The 22,572-nt window shown below is 41.8% G+C and overlaps 1 protein-coding gene across 1 annotated transcript; it reads right to left on the reverse strand.

Annotated features, from left to right (window-relative positions):
• Positions 1-904: 904 nt before the first annotated feature.
• Positions 905-19,406, reverse strand: LOC123519335 (telomere-associated protein RIF1-like). Its single transcript, XM_045280561.1, is given in 18 exon segments — positions 905-2,461; positions 2,973-3,220; positions 3,434-3,592; positions 3,711-3,843; positions 4,287-4,448; positions 6,060-6,142; positions 6,627-6,735; positions 7,013-8,206; positions 8,209-10,790; positions 11,094-11,230; positions 12,730-12,878; positions 13,241-13,852; positions 14,360-14,600; positions 14,833-14,952; positions 15,418-15,604; positions 15,727-17,403; positions 17,714-17,817; positions 19,249-19,406. Coding segments are annotated over 17 exon segments (8,049 nt in total). The 5' UTR covers positions 17,797-17,817; positions 19,249-19,406; the 3' UTR covers positions 905-2,288.
• Positions 19,407-22,572: the final 3,166 nt, after the last annotated feature.

The raw sequence follows: 22,572 nt of genomic DNA on the forward strand, positions 1-22,572 counted from the left end.
AGAACTGCACGAACATAGCTCTTTTCCTATTTGTTACAACTTGATAAATAAATACACACACGCCTGCTGGGAGTGGAGTGTCAGTCCGAGTCCAGCAGGTGGGTGGGCTAGTCTACCTCCTTCATAGCGCAAAAGACAAGAGCAAAACACACACACTACTGACTGACTGACTGACCGACTTCTGAAATGAGCCTTCTCATTATGTCTTCTTGTTGCCCTTGGCAGGTGCCCATCAGGTATAATAATAATAATAATGATAATATACCCATCTCTTCCCTAGTAGGATTTCAAGAATGTCTTCCCTTCAGCTAGTCAATACACCAATGTCCCACTTTCCTTAATTTAGTTCTCAAATGATGGACATGTTACAATATCACACCTCCAACACTTCTCATCTACCAACTGAGATCCACTTGAATAATATTCTCCAACAAACTTTTAGACCCCAATATTGTCTGATTCCTAACACTTTTCTTAAACTTCTACTAGCAACTGTCAAAAGTCCTCACATTAACATGATTAGGGGACACATGGGGTGTTTTAGATAGAGATTATGCATATAAATATAAGCTACTCATGTCATTTTGCCGTTCTTTTTGTTCTTACGGGCATTAATATGTCTTAGGTTAAGATGTATTGGCATCCTGCAAGTAACGTCTTTGTAACAATATCTTAGGCAAGGGAATGTTTACAGTTCTTGCCAATGCAATAGTGAACTTAGCTATGGAAGCTAAACAATAACTACTGGATGTATAATGACAATATTATTCAGAGAAATATACTGGCATAAAACTAAGCAGCCTTAAGGGGAAAGGAATACAAATAAAGCTATGCAATATTTTTAGGAAATACATAACTATCAACTGAATGTCACAGGCAAGGCATTATGTAAAACTACAAGGTGTTACCTGTAAAAAGTTTTACTGTAAAATAGATACACATCCTACCTATAAGGAAAACAACAGTTTATTGAAAGCAAACCCTTGCACTACAGTACAAAATCAACAAGCATTAATGTAGAGTTTACTCTCTTATTGAAGGAATCTGATATACACCAGGTAGTCGTCTGGACAATGTGTGATCTGTGTGATCCTGACTCAATCCACATGCTTCCAAAAATATATGCACACAAAATAAACAGTATTCAAAAACATTGTGAAGTTGAATTATTTTATATGATAAACATATCAAGTAAATTATTTGTTTTTCCAAAGTCATAAGCTTCAGTAAGAATATACACATGCGACATGAAGCATTCAACACCGTCAAGTCCATGTCACAGGGCAAAGGGAGCAGGGATTGACACCAGGACATCAAGGGACACTGCCAGCCTGCAGGATACCACAGGCAGGGTATGGAGGGAAACAGTTTGTGATTTCAGGGTTGAATGCTGCACCTCGACTAATATAGCAAAGCACTCACAGCCAGGGACCTCAACAATGCTTTCCTTTGTACAGCTTTGTGGACACTCAGGGGCACTCGGGCACATTTGGTTCATGGGCAAAGGGGGCATCCTGACTTGTGTTTTTATATCTTTGTGAATTCATTGTCTTCATTTCAACTTCCACATAGCATTATTTTTTGCCTTCACTTCACTTTTCTTTCATTTGCATCTCTCAAGTACCATTACTCCACATCTGCCTCACTTACCACTCCCACTTTGCATTTTTCTACCTTGCCTGATATTTTTTGTCCATTTCTACATTTCATTTATTTTGGTGCTTAGACTTAGACCAGTTTCTCTACCGCATTCTAATACACACAAGTCTTTCTATTCTTTTCACCTTCCTTAATTTCTCAGAAGGTCCATCTCTTTGTCTCTTCCTCCAACACCAAGTTCCATCTTCATTAATTTCTCAAAATTTTACCATTAGTCTACAATTTTACAGAGCTTATTTTTATGCCTGTAAGACCTTCAATTAATTCCTATAAATGCCATAATATTTGTATCCATAATTCTAATTTGCATTGGTCCTCAGATCAGGTTCATGGATTTTTGCTTATCTTCACCTTCTTACCTCTTTCACATTTACCCAGCCCTTCATTTAAACTAATTGGCATTTCACCATTTTATTGCAAAGGCACACAAGAAAAGTTCATAATCACCTTCAACATTTACCTACTTCATTTACTCTTGTCTTTTAATCACAGTAAAATTTTGTCACTATTTTCTTGCAAAGGCACATAAGAAGAGTCCATACCCACTTAAAGCTTTGTACTTCGGTATTTACATTAAAAATCATAAATGCACTGGAATGGTGACGTCACTCTGTGTGGAGGGCTGAGAATCATGTAGTGGGAGTAACATCAGCCATGCGGGCCTTGATGCATTGGGCAATGGCCTCCGCCACGTCAGTTGAGGGAAGAGTTTGCAGGAGGTGGTCCAGCAACTTCTTCTGAGAGTCCAAATCATCTTCACTTGCTCTCCTGTATAAGTTCTTCAGAGTTTCTTCTTCTGTTTCTGTAAAATTAAGGAGAATTTCATACCCAATTTCTTTTTGTTGACATTCATTTCTCAAGTTATACATATGCATCCCTTCTCCACTGACATTATCTATTTATGTATGTATAGTCTATCTGATGAAGTGAAGAATTTGAAGTTTAATTTCTCTCTGCTGGAATATACTGATCCAATCCATAAATCTATCTGGAAACATAAATCATCTACATATATACCTAGCGATATCAATCTTGGGAATGAAGAATCTAGTATCTGCTTTCTGTCATTCCAAGCTTTTACCTGCCCTCAAGGTGGCCACAGATCAACTAACAAAGTATTACTCTCCACACACACTCCCCCATAATAGCTCTTTATTCTTCCTTTCTAAAATATTCTCTAGTTTAGTTTTTACTCTAGTTTTTTTTCAATATTTCCCCCATGTATTTCTACACTACATATCATTGCCTGCTTCAGAAAATATACTACTACTAATAAAATACAAATAAAGCACCTTAATATTCCAGACATTTACCTTCTGGGGAGGAATACAGAGGTGTAATATCCTCCATTTCCATAATTTCCTGGATGTTGTCAGCATGAGGGCTTCTCCCTGCAATAACCACACTCTCCTTGACCTCAGTCTCTGCCTTGGAGACCTCTGGTGCAGCACACTCCTGGTGATTTGGCCTCAGATTCTCCTTGTCGTCCAGCTCACCAAACATCTTCGCCAGACTCACCTCAACCTCATCTGCTGCTGTTGAGTTGGTGGATGAGAGCTCCCTGTGTGCAAGGAAGGAACATGGTAAGAGTGAGTGTAGACTTGGTGAGAATGAGGCAACAGGGTAAGAACATAAGAAAATGAGGAAGCTGCAAGAGGCTATTCCTCCTTTGCACTGATTCTAAAAGACCTATATCCTTCCTTTAATGTGGAGGCCAAATGAAGCAACAGGGTAAGAGTGATAGATTACAAAAAAATGCAATCCTTTTCCTCACCTCAACCAAGTCTTTTCATATTCCTTGAGCACCCTGCGGAGATTGGTGGTCTTAGGCGGCTTGATGGGGAGTGAGTTGATGTCCCACTCACTCAGCTTGCACAACTGTCCCACTGTGGTCACCCCCATGTTTTCCAGACTACTGAGGAGGCCTGGCAATCTGACCACAGGGAGGGAAGCGTTAGGTCGTCCTTATCAACACTCAGCTTAAACTATTCACAGAGACACAAAACACAATGGCCAGAAGAAGAAATCAATACACTGATGACAAGCCTTACATGGAGGTTGAGGTAAGGAGTGCTGCCACTTGGTCCACACTGTCTTGGCAGGTGTGCAGGGCCGGGGACAGGTCCACCACTTCAGGGTCTGCCTCCTGAATCACCTGCTTCTCTACTGGCTGAGCATCAGAGTCTGTGGAGTGGCAGCTATGTTGGGTGAACAGAAAAATAAACAAATATTTTGACGTCTCTGAAATGCATGACAAGTAATTGGTGTGATTCCTTGCAGAGAACAAGTTACTGATGAGGGAGGGAATTTCATAACAAGGAGACAATAGATTGCCAGTCTCAATTTATGATTATTTACAAATTTAATTATTATATCCTTTATTGCTGATTTAGCAATTATGTCAAAAAAATAATCTGTTTATATATCAAGCCAGATTCTACATTGGATGGCTATAAAATATTGAAAATACATTAAATGAGAAAAATTCAATGTCTACAGTGAGTCCTGATTTGAGTTTTCAATTCATAATCTGCAATTAAATAACACAATTAATTTACAATGCAGTACCACCACCACCACCACCACCACCACTGCTATCCTAACCAAAACAAGTCACAGCACTTCACCTTTCACTTCAGAAGCCATACGAGTCATGTCCAGCCTTTTCTGTGCCCGGATGCCCTTCAGGGTGCGTGGCGAGGGGGGGATCTCCACCCGGTCTGAGACGGGAGGGTCGGCAAAGCTCACCCGCCGGTACTTTGTGGGTGGAGGCGATGGTGTATCTCCGTCTGTGTGAGAGGGAAGGATAAGTCGTGTGTGTGTGTGTGTGTGTGTGTGTGTGTGTGTGTGTGTGTGTGTGTGTGTGTGTGTGTGTGTGTGTGTGTGTGTGTGTGTGTGTGTTTTATGTCATGGCCTATAGTACCTGTAGGCATACTTGAAGAGTAATAGAAGTGCTGTTCAGCTTCCATCCATTAATGGTGTAGGCAATTTTATTTATAGTGGTACCCATATTATGGGCCATATCACCACCCAAGTGCATCCTTGGTGTAACCACCTAGAACCTGGGTATCATGGTGACCTGCAGGTAACTTTAAACCACTCAACAAATGACAAAGTTTCAAGGCTGAACTTGGTGGGATTTGAACCTACGCATGGACATCTGCCTGATCCCACGCTCACAACCTTATCCACTACATCACTGCCTCCCTACGCGCATGCAAGCATGCGTGCGTGAGAGAGAGAGAGAGAGAGAGAGAGAGAGAGAGAGAGAGAGAGAGAGAGAGAGAGAGAGAGAGAGAGAGAGAGAGAGAGAGAGAGAATATATTTTGTACGTAACTCGAGTTTCCGTATATTTCAAAGCATATTATCGAGTTTTCAACCAATCATTGTTTATGGTCATTCAGGTAAGTTAAAGGTTATATTGTTATATTATTTACAACTACGTAGGAATATGAAACACAAGTTTGTTTTTGTTGTTGATTAGGGCCACGAACGCGAAGGACTGCAGGTTGCCGAGAGGGGTGGACGCCTGAGGCCGCCAGGAGGGTGGGCAGGTCGAATGTTGTGACGCCCAGGGGGAACAGCTGGGAGCGTAGTGCAGTGCGGTGGGAGTAGAAGCGTGGGCAGCGGGGCAGGAAATGCAATAGGAAAGGGCAATAGGGATCAGCAGACAGGCGCAGACGGTGCAAGTCAGCTGCGAGTGTCGTGTGGCCCAGGCGAAGGCTCCGGAGTTGTTATTGTTGTGATGGGTGTGCGAGCCCTCAAGGTCGTCAACCTCCCCGTTGTCATGGTAACGGGCTTCCCATTTTCTTCCCTCCCTCACACACAGCTGCTGCCTCCCCTTCTCATGTCTTTTAATTATGTCCTCTTTCTTGTAGCATAATGGTTTTCCTTTTCTTAGCATCACTGCTGTCACTAAGTTTTCTCTTTGGTGCCATTGAGCAAGATACTAAGAACTTGAGTCAGTAAACGCAGAAGTAGGATAACACTCTTGCCAGGGAAGATGGTGTGGTGGAACTGAAGCAGGGTGTTATGGTATTCAAGCGTGAGGCGGGCGGTGTGGCAGGCAACCACCAACAATAACAATAAATCCCGCACTTTACGATTTATAAATTTTCAATTTTTTTAATCTTAAATTGCCTTATAGTGGACTGACGTAACTACGAGTTTGATGTAACTCGAGACCGACGTAACCCGGGACTTTACTGTACATCCATCTATCCCTTCCCATAATTCAATGAAGTTTTAAATCCTGCCTTAACTCTCTCAAGAATCTGTTCAAACCTTATGACCTTCACTGAACCACCTTCATTCCTTCTTTAGCTTACAACTCAGTAGTTTTAATGTCAACTAGCCAATCCCTCATATCTACAGACCATTGTCCTTATGGTCACACTCACCCAAACCATCACTGAGGAGAGTTCTTTTCAGGATGCTGGAGGAGGGCGAGGCACCGGGGGACGGAGAGTGCTTCACCCATGGTCTGCAGCCACCACACATGGAAAAAGTACAAACTCAAATTCTGACATCCTTATAATGCTAACATAAACTGATAACCTTGTAATACCAACTCTTTCTTGTGATCTATCGTCATAGATAAGAACTATTACATTATTTGTCAGCACTGCTATTCCTAACATAAGACAGACATCGCCTCTAAAACATTCTAATGATAGTTATAACCAATCTTATTTCACAGCATAAACTTATACCCATCCTCATTCTGACTCACAAGAGACAAAAACTTTTCTTTGCTCAGAACCATTACACTGTTTGACAACAAAAATTTGAAACTTACTCAAGGGACTACTCATTCTACTTCACAAGGACAAGCATCTGAAATCCATTTTGCATAATTATTACATTTAGTCTTCCAGAGCAACAGGCACACACTGGTGAGTTCAGTATGCCTTGATGCACTGGCTGTGAGTTCAGTGAAAGGCTGTGGCAATGTAAGCAGGGCTCACCTGTCAAGAAGGCTCCTTCTGCGGCCATCTGGAGAGTGTCCAGGAGAGGGTCTGCCAGGGACGCTCCTCCTGACAGGGGACATGCCCAGAGACCTTGACCGCCCTCCCTCTGGTGGCCATAAGGAGGACATTAGTAACCCAATTCTAACAAGACATGACATGTTACAGATACATAAGAGCTAATCCTGGAAGTCTGGAGAGAGAGAGAGAGAGAGAGAGAGAGAGAGAGAGAGAGAGAGAGAGAGAGAGAGAGAGAGAGAGAGCAGCAGCCTCTAATACAGCAGTAGTGTCAGTATTGGTATATGGCCTGAGTGGAAAGCTAAGATTCACTTCGCTCACTGAACAGGTGAGTCAGGCTGTGATGACAGGACAAGACACCTACTCACCTGTTAGTATACTGGCAGAAGACTCACCCTCTCCACCTCCTCTGTTCTTGATGTTCTTCTTGGCACAGGCCACCAGCAGAGCAGCCCGTGACCCAGCGTGCATGAGGGCGCCACGCTGCTTCATCCTCTCTGGTGTACTCACAGTAAGATTCAGCCTCGACCGAGATGACTTGTCAGGGGAAAGTTCCTCCTCCTGCTGTCTGGTGTTTGCAGCCATCTCCTCCAATGCTTCACAGGGCATGACAGCAGCAGACGTGACCTCTGCTTCTGTGTCTGCCATGCACTCAGTGGTGGCCTTGCATTCTGCTTCCTTCTCCAGCTCATGCCTTCCTGTATCACTGCTGGCTTGCTGGGATTTATTTGTTGTCTTATCTGGGGCGGATGATGCTGTTTCTGTAGCTACAATAGGCTTTGATGGACTAGTCACTGTCTCTCTGTCATGCTCAGAATCTAGTGGGACATTCGTCATCCTCATGTGAGCGGTCTTCCTTGGACTGGATACTGCTTTAGTTCTGCTTGGACTAGAAACCGTTTGTTTCACTTGAATTTCCTTAACAGTAACAGGGTCTATTTTATCAATAACAATTGCCTTACTTGGACTGGAGACTTTGTTAATATTGTCAAGAGTTCCATTAGAATCAACTACTGCAGCCTCAACACTCCTGCTTGGACTGAAGACTGTCATATCAGCATCAACCTTTGCTTTTGAGCTTCTAAGTATTTTTGGGCTAAAGACTGTCTTCTTAACATTATCAGTAACATCTTCTGAAGTAATCTTCACTTCATTTCCCTTCCTTAAGGAATCTGAAGGCTCATTCTCACTGATTACTACCTCTTCTATTTCATTATTTTCAGACAATAACTGCTTTTTATTAGATGTGATTTGTTGACACTCTTCTTTACTCATGACACTGTCACACACATTAGATTCAGTCAACTTGTGAGTTTCATCAGAGTCCTTTGTTGTACATGATTCTTCCAACTCCTTGCTGTCTTCCACATTTCTTGAAATTCTTACCGCATCTTCCAACACGTCACTCTGTGTTTCATTAACTACTGTGTTTTCCTGCTCAGACTGTTTGTTGTTGTGTGCCTCAGGCAATTCTTCCAGCACATTAACAGATACACCACTGTCATCCTCCACATCCATCGCATCCTCTGCTGCTGTTACATTCGTGTCACCAGTAACCTTCATCTCTTCACTAGAGCATTATCACCTTGGTTTTCCTCAGCTTCGTCAGTTGATGTGTCCATTTTCTCTGGTTTTGACTCTTTGGTATCTGTAACGGCTTTAGTGATTTCTTCAGATAAGGAAAGTCTTGCTTCCTCTTTAACATCTAATTTTGATTTATCTTTGTCAGTTTCACTTTTTGTTCTTTCTAAGTTTTCTTGTTCTTGATTTATAACATTTTTCTCTGATTCTTGCACTCTATCACTTGATGCTTGTTGCTGCATCTTGTCCACATCTGGCACTATAGTCTCTACTTCTTTTTCTCCTTTTTCATACTCCTCTGCCTTCTCTTCCTGGCCAGCACTAATATATTCTTTCTCTTCGTCATCCTCATCCTCACTTTCTGGTTCAGGAGAAGTTGGACTGTAGCTCTTGTCATGGACATTTTCTTCACATAAAGATTTGTCCTCTTCCTCCTCTCCAGCATTGTCTTCATCTTCTTCCTCACTTAATTCATCTACAGATAATGGTGTATCCCTGTCTTCTATTAATTTGTCTGGTTTTACAAATGATAACTCATCAGTTTTCTCCTTACTGACTTGTCCTGGTGCACCAGTGTCCTTGTGCTGATCCTCACCCTCGGGAGACACACTGTCATCAAGGATCTCAGTTCCTGGCCGAGCTGCTGGGTAACTCACCTCTCCTTCCAGGTCTTGGCCACACTCCATTGGGATAGATTCCTCTGAGGTTTTCTGGCCATCACTTAAATCTTCAGATAGACCTATTCCTTTTCCTTTCTCCAGTGTTTGCTGTAGTTGTTGTTCTTCCTCTGGTATCACTTCAGCTGATTTTGACTTGGTTTTCTCTAAGCTCTTCTCTACATTCTCTTTCATGACCTTTTCTTCAACAAGAACACAAGAACTTTCCTTGTCCTCAACACAACAATCAACTGTATCACTGATGTTTGAACTCTTATCAATACTGTCTTTTTGGGCCTCTGATGGTGGAATTTTATGGTTCTCCATTTCCTCCACCTTTGAATTTGAGGATGAACTTTTCTCTGTAGTGGCATCATAACTTTCAATGATAGTAACAGATATATCAGAGTCAAAGTTAGATTCTTTAGTCTCATTATTAACCTTTCCACACTTCTTTGGTTCATCCTCTGGAACTTCCACCTTGTCACCCGATGAATGGTCTACTTCCATCTCATTTTCAAGACTACACTGCTCTTCTGTTAACGGAGACTCAATACCTTCATCAAAACAGATGTCAGAGTTCTCAAGGCTGCTGCTGCTGGTCCTCACCGTCTCCTCTGCCTGTGAGGGATCGGCTTCCTGGTGCAGCTTCTTCTTGGCTTTCTTAGGTGGAGTCATGGGTTCTGGCATGTCCTTCTTTGGGGGAACAATCTTGCGTCCTGACCGTGTTACCTTGGGAGAAAATGCTGACTTGCTTTTAATTTCCTCTTTTTCAGTATCAGTCATGCCAGAGAAAGATCTGGTTTTCCTCAAGAGTTTTGAGGTTTCTTTCATAATTTTACTTACAATACCTTCAGAATTACTACTTTCTATGTCAGTTACAGAATCCTCAAGACTGTTGCTGAGACTATTGGTTATGTCTTCAATTTTTCTCTTCTTGGTAGAGGTTTCAACAATTTCTTCCTTATTAAACAGCTTTCGTTTCCTCTTCACTCCTGATGAAGAACTCTCTGTTATACCACCCTTCACTTGCTCCTCTGCATTCACTTTGTGTGGTGTTGTTTCCATCACTTGCTTTTTGTCTAAATTCTTTTCTTTCTTCTCTGATACAGACTTACTCAAATCTGGGAGTTCACCATTTTCATTTTCATCTGAGTCACTTAACACCACTATGGACTGTGAGGGTTCCTTGACATCATTTGTGATCTTCACCTTGGGCTTCTGCTCTGCTATCTTTATATCCTTAACAACACTTGGGGACACATTCACTGCCATAAAGTTAATTCTCTTCTTTCTGTTAGATCTGCGGCTCTCTGGTGTTTCCTTTGTGACTTCAGATGTCTTGAATGGTTTACAGAGTGAGGAGAACTGTTCATGTTTAGTTTTCTCACAAGTGGTGGACTCCTCAATATCATCTTCAAAACACCTGTCATTAAGCAATTTCTGTACCTCAAGTGAAGTGTCATGCAGCACAGCACACAGATCTTCATTTCTTTTTTCCAAATTCTCTTTAGATGCATTCTGTTTCATGGTCTCTTCCCTCTTGTTTCCCTTATCCTGTGTCCTACTGAGAGGAACTGATACATCCTCAGACTTCCACAGAATCTCACTACAATCAGCATCCTCACTGTCTACCTCAGAGTGGCTCAAAGAATTGTTCTGTTGCTTGGGCTCTGAGCTTTTGTTATCTTTTGTTATCTTGTCTGAGTCAGTGCTTGATATAACTATTGGGTCACTGCTGCTTGTTGACTGCCTAGTGGCCCCTTTACCCTGTTCCTTTTCCTCAGATTCTGATGGTTGTCGTGAAGTGGAGTGTCTTGCTTCTTTGCTCTGTGGCGATGGTGCATTTCGACAGGTTCTTATGACCCTCGTCAAGACAGGAAGCTTAACAGATGAACCAGATGATGATCTGAAAAAGAAAATAAAAGGATTGCATTAATGATTATGAGTTTAGAAAATGCAACAAGAGATACTGATGGCATAGAAGCTTGTTGATTTCTACTTGACTGATGGATTTAAAGAAATACAATTGACATTAGATGAATGCAACAGTAAACACATTGAAAAACAAAGGATATGACACAAGATTAATCTTCATACCAATTTATGTTTACATTCTCGGGTTTCTTTCAGTTTAAGCCTCATAGCAGTTTCAGCAGAGTTGTATTCATATACTTTAAAGCAAGAAATCTTTCCCCATGAGATCATTTACCTGTCTGGAGTGGAAGAAGTGTTGGAGTGATCAGAAGCAGTGTCTGAGTTGCTGTTCTCCATGGTGAGCTCAATCTTCCTCATCCTTGCAGAGTACCGGGTGGGAGGCGTTGATGTTGCTGATGCACGTGTCTCCAGCTGTAAAATAATTATCCGTCATCATCATCCTTCCATTAACCTTCTGAGTCTGATGGCTGCCTTATGCTGTTATTTAAGGAAAAGATTATAGTTTTACAAAGCTTCACACTTGCTGTCTTGAAATCACTGAGCTGTATAATGTGTCTAGCAAAGTGTCTAAGTGTCTCATTTTGTATGATTTAGAGATGAAATGGACTAATTTAATATGTTCCAAGGAACTACTGGGGTTTAAAAGGTTAATTATAAAAATATCCATAATATACAGTTGTTTAACCCTTATGTTCCGGTGATTAAATTATTTTCCAATATCCCATGACGGGTAAAAATGGTAAACCTAGAAATTGTCAGAAGACTGTTTGAATACTAATAATTATTTTCTCTTTGTTATTCTGAATACAATGATGTACTTCCTAGCTCGATGTGACCTCTGAAAGTTTAGTTATTGCCTTATCAAGGATTCCTCCTCCACCCGCTGTGTGATCCGTCAAGCAGAAACAGCTCGGTGAGCGATGACACCGCGCAAACACACACACACACACACACTCTCTCTCTCTCTCTCTCTCATCTTGGAAGAGAAATTGTACACTTCCAATGAGAGAGAGAGAGAGAGAGAGAGAGAGAGAGAGAGAGAGAGAGTATTCTTTCACCCCTTTTCATATCAAGTTTCAAGCAAATAACATGTAGGAATCTCTCTCTCTCTCTCTCTCTCTCTCTCTCTCTCACACACACACACGCCCCTTTGATCGTCTTCCCAGAACACGAGAGGCACGCCTGCATCTCCGTGAGCCACTCTGGGTTCTCAATACAATGTTTGGAGTCTGTTCTCCATCACCACTATCTCTGTCTTCTCTCTGTTCTGAGAAAACAGGTGGATCCTCTGAATCATTTTCAGAGTCTTCACTACTGCTGTCTTTGCTTTCTTCAGTTTCTTCCTCATAATCGCTGTCACTGTAGTCAGGCTCAGAAGCACTACTAAATAAAAATTATCTGTCTTGTTCCATAGTGAGTTATGAACTGAAACGTCCCTTCGCTCTTATCAGGGTGCTTTCGACACGGCGGGTCGGTGGGGTTGCCAAGTGTCGCCCTCAGAATGGGAGAATAGCTTTGTTACCCCTAAATATACAGAGCTAGTGGCAACACTACGGATGGAAAAAGAAGCCAGATACTTCCACTTGCCATCTGACTCAAGAAACAGCGCATGGAGCTCAAACATGAGGCGCGAAAATTCATAATTACATGAACGATCGCCGTCGCTACGGATGCACTGATGCAATCGTTCATATATGATCGCCGGAACATAAGGGTTAAAAACGACTAGATATAACTAACAAAAGTAGATATAAATAAATATCCCCCAAAGTTGAAGTGGAAAGGACTTTATAATGTGAACGGGGCTTATTATGCTCAGGCTCACTACAGAGACTACACAAAGAAAACTACACAAAAAGAAACAAGATCATTAAGAAAGGAGGACTGGTGTTGCTTTGATTTTCACTTGCCTCTTTTTTGTTGAATTGCTCTGCTTTCTGCTTTCTCGTTGAGACGGGTGTTGCTTTTTTAGGGGAGAGGACCTTGCTACTGACAGGTGTTGCTTTTCTAGGAGACGAGACTTTACTGCTGAGGCTTGACAGAGACTTGGCTGTTCTTTCTGTGGGTTTGGGAGAGAAATAGTACATGGAAGCTTCCTCTAACATATCTCATTACCTCCTTAAACATTACTTTTCCTCAATACACCCTGTTCCTTTAGGAAGTCCATTACATTACAAATACCCCGATCTCTCTCTCTCTCTCACATTAATTTTGATGGTCAGTGATAACACTTCTTAATATTTCTCTCATGACAAGTGACAAGTGGCCATATAAATTAGTCCTGATCACCAAAGAAAAACTATGCAGGTAAATAATTTTCATATTCTCTATTCTCAAAATAATTTTCTCTTGATCAAGCAATATAGAGGAAAGTAAAACAAACTCTAAGCAGCTCAGCAAATTACTGAACAAACCACTTACTTTCTCTAGGTGTGGCATCAATGAAGTCTTCCATAGACTCATTTGTGACTTCCTCCACAGAAGCTGTCTGGGGTGCTGAGATGCCCCACTTTGTCTTGATTTTCAGGAGGAATGGAAGGAGATCTAAGGAAGCATCACTAATACAGCCAAAAATATTCTCTAAAAGCTTCTGAACTTCTTGCTTTATCTTTTTGTTGGTGGAAACAAAGGCTACAGAGAGCAGAGGCTCAAGGACATTCAGATCTTCCAGCACTGATTCTGAGGCTTCCTTGTGTGTGATGTAACCCATGATGAGTCCAGAGAAAGACTTCAATACATTAATGTACTTCTTCTCAACTTTGAAGTCAAACACAACAGCAGGATTAACTCTCACACATTTTGTAATCACTTTCACAATTTGGATTATAAATTCCCAGATATATTTCATAGGGGCAAGTTGAATCCCTTTCAACATGGTGAAGGTGACCTGTAGGAGCTTCTCGGCCACGTACATCCGCCGGCCAGACACCATGGAACACGCTCTATCAAACACTTCTGTGGTCACCTCCAAGGAGGAACCCAGGTTGTGAAGAGGATGAAGCTTCTTCTTGGCCTTTGTTGGGCTGGGAGATACTGCAAGTAAAATACAATTAATTGCACAACATGCCAACAATAGAAACAATGTCACTCGGTGAACTGAATTAGATTTCAGATCTGAAAATTCTAGTCCCCATTCATTTTTGTCCATACATTTTATTTTTGAAAACTCCAAACCATCCTTTACTTTGTCATTATGCACTTTTCATTCTCTTTCTATATCGCCACACTATCAGAAAAGGTTGCATTTGCTACTCCACCACATGATACTACCACATCCCAAGAAATGAGATTAAGGTGCAGGGTTAAAATCATTATGCACATTGGTATCTTGAGGGCATCAGTAAAGGTGCCCCCTTTTAGAGGTGACATTTCATGCCAACCCTACCTCCATGTGGTTTGCACTATTAGTACACTTTCTATGATATAACTAACAGTGGGTGCTTTCAATATCAGTTGTTTGGGTTTAGTTAAATGTGATATGTGCTGTGTTCTTAGGAGCCTCAGACAGACAATAAGAGAAACATAACACCAAATACTCACCCAGCTCTGCAGGTTTGCCCAGCTTGGCATACTGAAAGTTTGCCGTCAGCTGAACCAGGAATTCCACAGTCATGACATAAAAAGCAATGTGGACATCAGCAACATCTGCAGTCTTTTCCTGGCACAAGGAGAGCAGGGTGGAGGCCACATGCTCCACCTCACTGTTGGGCTCCATGGTGGGTGTGGCTAAGGTGATGAGCGAAAACTTGTTCCACAGTTTCACCCAAGCTTCCATGATTTGCTGTGTAGGGAAAGTTTCACATAAAGCAAACAATCAGGCAAAAAGACTTTCCTATCTTCCTATATATCCTTAATCATTACACTATTTTCCTCTATACAAACAACATTCAGCCTCCATCAATACCTGCTGCTTTCAACATATTCATTTCTTCCAATAAGAGCAGCTTTACAAATCTAACCTCTGCAATAAGATACAATGATGCACCTACAGGAGCTGGTTGACATGGATATACCTGATGTATGTCGAAAGGGGCGCAGGTGAAGGCTTCTGTGGCGTGGACTACAGGGAAATGAAGAACACTGTACACGCTGCTCCAGTCTGGTTCACCTTCCTCTCCTTCACCAACCTCTATCTGTGAGTAGCAGCAAGGGAATTAAGTGATTGGTCTTAATCATATAGCGAACAGAGAGAGAGAGAGAGAGAGAGAGAGAGAGAGAGAGAGAGAGAGAGAGAGAGAGAGAGAGAGAGAGAGAGAGAGAGAGAGAGACTGGAATATAGACAATAACTCCATCAAGGCATACAAGACAGACAAATCATGATCTTTGAAAATTATACAAACATATTTGAGGCTATGCATAAAATAATTCTGTCTTTTACCAACATTTACAAATTCTGAATTTTCATATATTAAAACAATATAAAGAATGATTTTAGCACATAAAACAAAGAAGTGTGTCATGTTACTTGCTATGGAAAAAAAATCTTGCTCCACACAAGACACAAGCAATTAAAAAAGATAAAATAAGTAAATCACAGCCCATTCCTTGGCTAACAGTGGAAATGAAAGTCAACAAACTCAGACCTGCCAACACACTACCTTGGTGATGTGTGTAATTGTCTGCTTGAGTAGCACATTCCACAGATGATACAGAACAAAGGGATGGTCAGGGCAGAGGAATGGGATGGCAGACACACTCAACTCCTGAACAGCAGCCTGCAGGAGCCTCAACTTTCCTGTCGCTGGCTGGCTGTTTTCAAGCACAGTGTTCCAAAGTTTGATGAACCTGAAGGACAAGATTACAATGAGAGACTTTGCAAATGGATGGATGCCATTAACTAACAAGTAAAGTAATTTTGTTTAATCACTGAACACAATTTAAATGATAAGGTCATATGCCACACTTACTCATTGCCAGAGACAGCATGGTGGAGGAGGGCCGGGCGGCACAGCTGAGCAATGAGGTGGTTGCTAAGAGTACCACACATGATGTCCTGAGCATCTCCACTACTAGTTGTTGGTATGTGGTATTGGTGGGAATTAAGAACCTTCTTGGGCAAAGCTAGATTTCCCACAGTCAGTAAATTGAAAAACTTAAAAAGGAAGTGGCTCTGAGAATCCCCTGGCTGACAGAGGCTCTCAATGTGTGACAAAGTACTGAACAGCTCCTTCACCACATCCACCACCTCCTTCTTCTGGACGTCAGCACTGGTGATACCTCGGATGTGAGCCAACAGGAAGCTGAAGATGAGTGTACCAAGAGATTTCTGCCGTTCATCGCTGAACTTCATGGTTTGTATTGCTTCATCAAAGCACTTCAGGAGCAGTGGGTAGTGTCGCATGAACAGAACTGAGGACATCACTTGCTCCTTAATAACTGGCAATGAATACCTGTACTTGTGGTCATCAATGTCAGTAGCAAGTATCTGAGCCAATACTTCAGCATGTGTGGTATGGAGGCTGGTGAAGGTTCGGTGTGGAGAGGACAAAGCACCAGACATGATGAGGTTTCTGTTACTGAGTCCACCCTTGTTTCTTTCAGATGGCATGCTACCAACAAAACAAAAATAGAGCAGTGGCACTACAGCCTGGTCAAAGCTGGTAGCCAAGTGCCTCTGATCTGACAAGAGACGCACAAGGTGCCACCACACACGCAATTTGGCACAACAAACATCCTCAGTTTTTGCATTGTTGATTTTGAAGGGAGCCAGTAGCAACTTGAGCTTCATTTGGTTTGTTAGTGAGTTTTTATCAAGCGCAAAGTTGTCCATTATTGTGCGCCAAGAGTTGAAGGACTCAACTCTCACCTCATGATCTGATATCTTGAAGGCCTTCTCCACAACATTCAGAAGACAATTAATGAGGCTTCTACTGGAATGCAGCACAGTCCCCAGCAGACCCACCGTTTCCCGCCATACCTGAAGAATGCTGATGTCACCACCAAGCACCATGCGAACCATATCCTTGCAATACTTGTCCTTGAGATCTGGTAACACTGTCTTCATGAGATTACTCCTCAGTGAAGGATCTTCCATCTTATCAAGTGTCTCTCCTACCTCACCAATGACAGCCAAGGCACTTTTACGAACCTTTACACTGGTATGAAACAAATTTGAGAATGCAACAGGAAACCATGATTTTCCCCGCTTAAGTGAAGGTTCTGGACAAGCACTGAAAAGTACCAATATGACCTGCAATGCCTCATACATCACAGGAGGTGGCAGATCCTTCGACTGCAAGATTTCTCTGAGAACATCAAAGCTCTCATCTAGGTCATTAATATAGACTTCCTTTGTAAGTCTACTCCTGGCAAGGCTCTGAAGCACTATATTTATGATCTTCTTGTCTCTCTGTGTCTTCAAAACTTTGATGAGAGTGGCATACAAGCTCTTCTGACCACTGGTATCAATACCTGCCAAGAAGGAAGAGCTGGCCAGGAGGTGCATGCAGACACCCAGTGCATCAAGAACTTCCTTCTCATTCTGACTGGTGAGATCAGCCTTGAGATTCTTTAAGACCTTCCCTGTATCACTAGCACCCATATAGTTACTCCAATCCAGGCTATCTTCATCCTCACCCAACAAACTGCAATGTGATTAGACAAGTTAACAAAATTTCCAAGGATGACAGAAAGAATTCAAGCAAAACTATATGAATTACTAGTAAGATAAAATAATCTTCATTCACAACTTATAAACAATAGTTTCAATATATAGAACATTGTAAAAAGAAGTCACGTAAGAGAGGAACATACTCATCCAAAAGTATGTGAATCATTAGCATAATGTTATAAACAGTGTACACAAATTAAAAGAATTAAGCTAATGGATAACATAAATGTAAACACCAATACAATGTAATACCAAAAAAGTATAAGAACTAAAAAAAAACTCACTTGGTTAGATTTCTATATGACTCACGCCGTTTGTCTGTATTGGCAGCCATCATTCCTGCCATCACCGCCTGCTTTTCCGCCATGACTTACGGAAACTAGCAGATCTGGAAAAGGAGCAGACACAGGCAGATAATTAGCACACTTATTGGTTGGATGGATAATCTTGTGTCATTTAAATACACAACACTACTAAAAACAATAATCTATCCTTTATTTTTACTTATTTATTACTGGGCTAGTGCATTAGCAGTGTGTAGCTTACATGGACCCCTTCTCACTCTGGGTTGGGGGAGCTCACCAGGTAAGGATAGAAAAATTAACCTCATTGGCTGAACATATCAAAATGTTCACTAAAGCTTCAGTGCATAAGAGTAAAAGCATTTCCTGGTGGTGACATTATCAACAAGAAAGTATTGTTAAAAACTTGCTTATGTAGCCACTGCTCTGCATGTTACTCAAGTCAGTGTGGAGCAAGCAGTATGCATTACACAATGATTGATTGAAAGTTAGGATAACAAGAGAACACTGTTGGTGGTATCGTACTGCTGTGGTGCAACACTTGAAATGTATACATCATTACAACTAATAATAGTTAATGTTGTATCAGATTATTTTTCTATTGTATCATTACTATAACATAATTGTATTTTATAAAACAAATTTTGTTGTTGTAGTAGTAGTAGTAAGTTAAATATTGTATCTATAAATAAAAACTAAAAAAGTAAGGGAGCAATATAAAATAATGGAATGGTAATTCATCATACTAGTATGGTATGAAACTATGGCACAGTAAAAATCTGTGGTGCGATGTATGAATAAAAGTATCCTACAATACTATATGCCCTGTCATTAAGAATCGTCTGTTCAATAACTGGAATTGTCACAAAAATGACAGTTCTTTCATTAAGTATTATCATACACAAACAAATTCCCCAACTCATAATGCAATTTTCTTGTTGCAGTATGATCCATCCAATGTGGTACACCGTCCTACTTTTTACAGAAACTACTGTTATCATTGCTATGCAGTTTATGTTATGGCATACTTCTAGATTCTAAGATGCCCCTTTTCCCTCTCAGCAAAGTGTGACAGTATGACTGTTAGTGCAAAGCATTCACTGGGGTAGCTTTTAACTAAACCAACCTGTAGGAGTTGAATCAGGGTGAATTCTCATCGTAAAATAAATTAACAAAATCGTCAGTGATTAATGAAAAAACATGCTGTCTGTTGAGGCCACAACTCCATCCCACCACCACAGGCAGTGACGGCCAGGCTCAGCTACCCCAGCCAGGCATCTTAGCCCATCACACTCAAGACAAAGAGTAACACAAGTACAGCCAACCTTAGGACGTGCCTCCACCCTTCTGTATATGAGATAACTTTCATCTGACCGCAAACAGGTCCAGCTTTTAGTAACAATAGCCAAGTTACGGTAACCACCTGACGTAAACAAACCAGCGGCAGCAGCAGCAACCCACCACACACTGATACACTCTCATCTGTCCCTCTCTCCTCACATCAATAGGCTCCTCACCTCCCATCAACATTCAGTGTCTTCCTTTCTACCCCACGACGAAGGCAGATTGAGTGTCCTGCACTGTAATACCACGAAAAAACAAAGATTGTCCCGCACCACGAATCCTTTAACACTGAACGAGAAAAGCGCGGGAACCTTTCTGCTGACTTCCTCAAGCTGCCCCGCACACCCCGTCAAAATTCCCTGTCCCGGGTATGTTCATAATCATGTTTCCGCAAATAGGAACACAAAAGTAATGTAAAAAGAGAACATTGATCTGAATTTAGAAGAAATATATTTCATTATATTAGAAGATGCATTCTTCCATATCAAGAGAATCACAAACATGTACCGAAGCCGAGAAAAACCAAAGGCTAATTAGCCATCTGAAAACCAAAATAAACAAATCAATAGTTCAGCTTGGCTGTTCAGAATCATAGCATAGTATTTTATGGTTTGTGGTATGCAGACTCTATATTGGTAATCTCTGCTTGAAATACAACTTCCTCAATCTAAGGAAAATTCCCCGCGACTGTCAACAGTGCGGGGCGAGGGGCCGAGGAGGCTCGCGCGCTACACAGGGGTCACGAGCACAACAAGATTCGTCCTGTACGGTGCCGTCATGTTATGCCACCGATTCGCTAACTTTGTGATGTAACTAATTACCACCAAAGTACACAGCCTATTTTATGCTGCTAAACTCAATAAGTTAAGAATACTCAGTTATTGATTATCTCTGCAGAAAATATGTATTTTCTTATACGTATATACGACTTCCTCCTTAGTGAAGCAGCCATCCTACCTTTACTTTTACCTAGAGCGACAGGTCAACTCAAGGGATTTTAATAGGTAAACATCACTGGCTATAAGTCGTGACATTAAGCCACACCTCCTTTCTCAGCCTCCACATCCCCATTTCCCACTCTACATTTCTTATACCCCCTCCCAATCACCTTCTTATAATCTCCTTTCCTCTCTCTCTCTCTCTCTCTCTCTCTCTCTCTCTCTCTCTCTCTCTCTCTTAGTAGGTTAGTAGCTGATTGGGCGACTACCAGGCAACAGACGACCGTAGGTGAATCACACACACACACACACACACACACACGGCCCGGTAGCTCAGTGGTTAGAACGCTGGCTTCACAAGCCAGATGACCGGGGTTCGATTCCCCGGGTGGAGATATTTGGGTGTGTCTCCTTTCACGTGTAGCCCCTGTTCACCTAGCAGTGAGTAGGTACGGGATGTAAATCGAGGAGTTGTGACCTTGTTGTCCCTGTGTGTGGTGTGGGCCTGGTCTCAGACCTATCCGAAGATCGGAAATAATGAGCTCTGAGCTCGTTCCGTAGGGTAACGTCTGGCTGTCTCGTCATAGACTGCAGCAGATCAAACAGTGAATTACACACACACACACACACACTAATAGAAGTAATAATAGTGTTTCTGCTGCTGTTGCTGCTACTGTCATTGCTATTACCAATACCACTACAGCCACGTACAACCTCCACTACTACTTCTGCACTCCCTCGCACAATTATGCCATTCCACATTTATTTATCCTTCTACCATAATGTGTGCATTTCAGGTGGAAAAGAGCTGGAAATTCCCAAGAAGCGCTAGAAAGTGAAGGAAATATTAACGAGTAGACACGGGAGGAAGAAAGAATGGTGTTGGTCTGGGTTCGCTGCCGTTATGGTGGGCGGTCTGAACGGAGATACAACATTGCCTTATTCAAAGATATTCGAGGAATTATTTATCTATTTTGGTGATTAATTCTGATTTTGCTTCACTCTCTGGGTCAGGACACACAAGGGAGGGTAGTTAAACATTGATGTAATGACCTGAGAGGAAGGCACGGGTTAAGTTCCTCTGTGACGCAATATTTACGTACGTTATTCATTTTAAAAATGGCGAGGAGAAAGACGACGCCCAGACTGAAATGCACTACATTTTTTGACATGATAAATACTAAAACAAACGACTAATACATAATGATATCACCGGGTCCAGCAATAACAAAAAGAAGTCCGGCAAACTGTAAGCATTTCTCACCAACGGTGCTACAAAACATCATAATGTCGAGAAGGAAAACATAGCTGGGCTACATTATATTGCATTTTCTGAATACATTTTTTTACTCTTCATCCAAATAAAGAAAACACAAATTCCTTGTCATATAAAGAATTTTACCTTTTTTTATTTTATTGTTCGCTTCTATGAAAACTTCAAATTTAAAAGTACGTACCTATAGTTAGACTAGATGTTATAGGATATTACCTCTTGATTCATGTTTCTCATATTATTTAAGTCTTATATCAAACACCAAAATAGTCCTAGGCGTGCTAATAAAAAAAAATAAAAATAATAGAATGACGATAGTGTTATTTTAGTGAGAAACAAACACAGCTAAAAATGATCTTATTACGGATTGTGACGATTTGTATTTCTATCAATAGATTAAATACTAAAACAATGCAAACTCCCCTAATAAAAGAGAGAATATCGTACAACAAAGCTAAAAAGTTTTTTTGCTCCTTTTCTCAACTGGTCCATCTTCACTCCCCTCCTGCTCAGACTCCTCCCTTCCCTTCCACCTCCACCTCCTCCACCTACTCCAATATAGTAAACCTTGAAGTCACTCGGAAACACCTGCAAAACACTCGAATTTGCTCTAAATAGGAGAGGAAACGACTGCCTTGGCTGCGGAAGAAAGGTGATTGGGCTAGCGGGCAACCTGGCGGGTGCTCACCGGGGGCTGGGCAGACTGGGGCGCCAAGGATGCCGGGCCAGGACTTACCGGGCCTGGGCAGATTGGTGGCGATGTGTGGTATGGTGATGCGGTGTTAACACTACAAAGCTCCAAAGCTAACTCCCGTGTGTGTGTGTGTGTGTGTGTGTGTGTGTGTCACAAAGTTGTAGCTACTATGTATAATTAGTGTTTAAGTCTTTAACTGCCACTTGGTGTGTGTGTGTGTGTGTGTGTGTGTGTTTCACTGTTTGATCTGCTGCAGTCTCTGACGAGACAGCCAGACGTTACCCTACGGAACGAGCTCAGAGCTCATTATTTCCGATCTTCGGATAGGCCTGAGACCAGGCACACATCACACACCGGGACAACAAGGTCACAACTCCTCGATTTACATCTCGTACTACTCACTGCTAGGTGAACAGGGGCTACACGTGAAAGGAGACACGCCCAAATATCTCCAACCGGCCGGGGAATCGAACCCTGGTCCTCTGGCTTGTGAAGCCAGCGCTCTAACCACTGAGCTACCGTGTGTGTGTGTGTGTGTGTGTGTGTGTGAGAGAGAGAGAGAGAGAGAGAGAGAGAGAGAGAGAGAGAGAGA

The sequence above is a fragment of the Portunus trituberculatus genome, chromosome 45 (genome assembly GCF_017591435.1).
Source record: "Portunus trituberculatus isolate SZX2019 chromosome 45, ASM1759143v1, whole genome shotgun sequence".
Lineage (NCBI taxonomy): Eukaryota > Metazoa > Arthropoda > Malacostraca > Decapoda > Portunidae > Portunus > Portunus trituberculatus.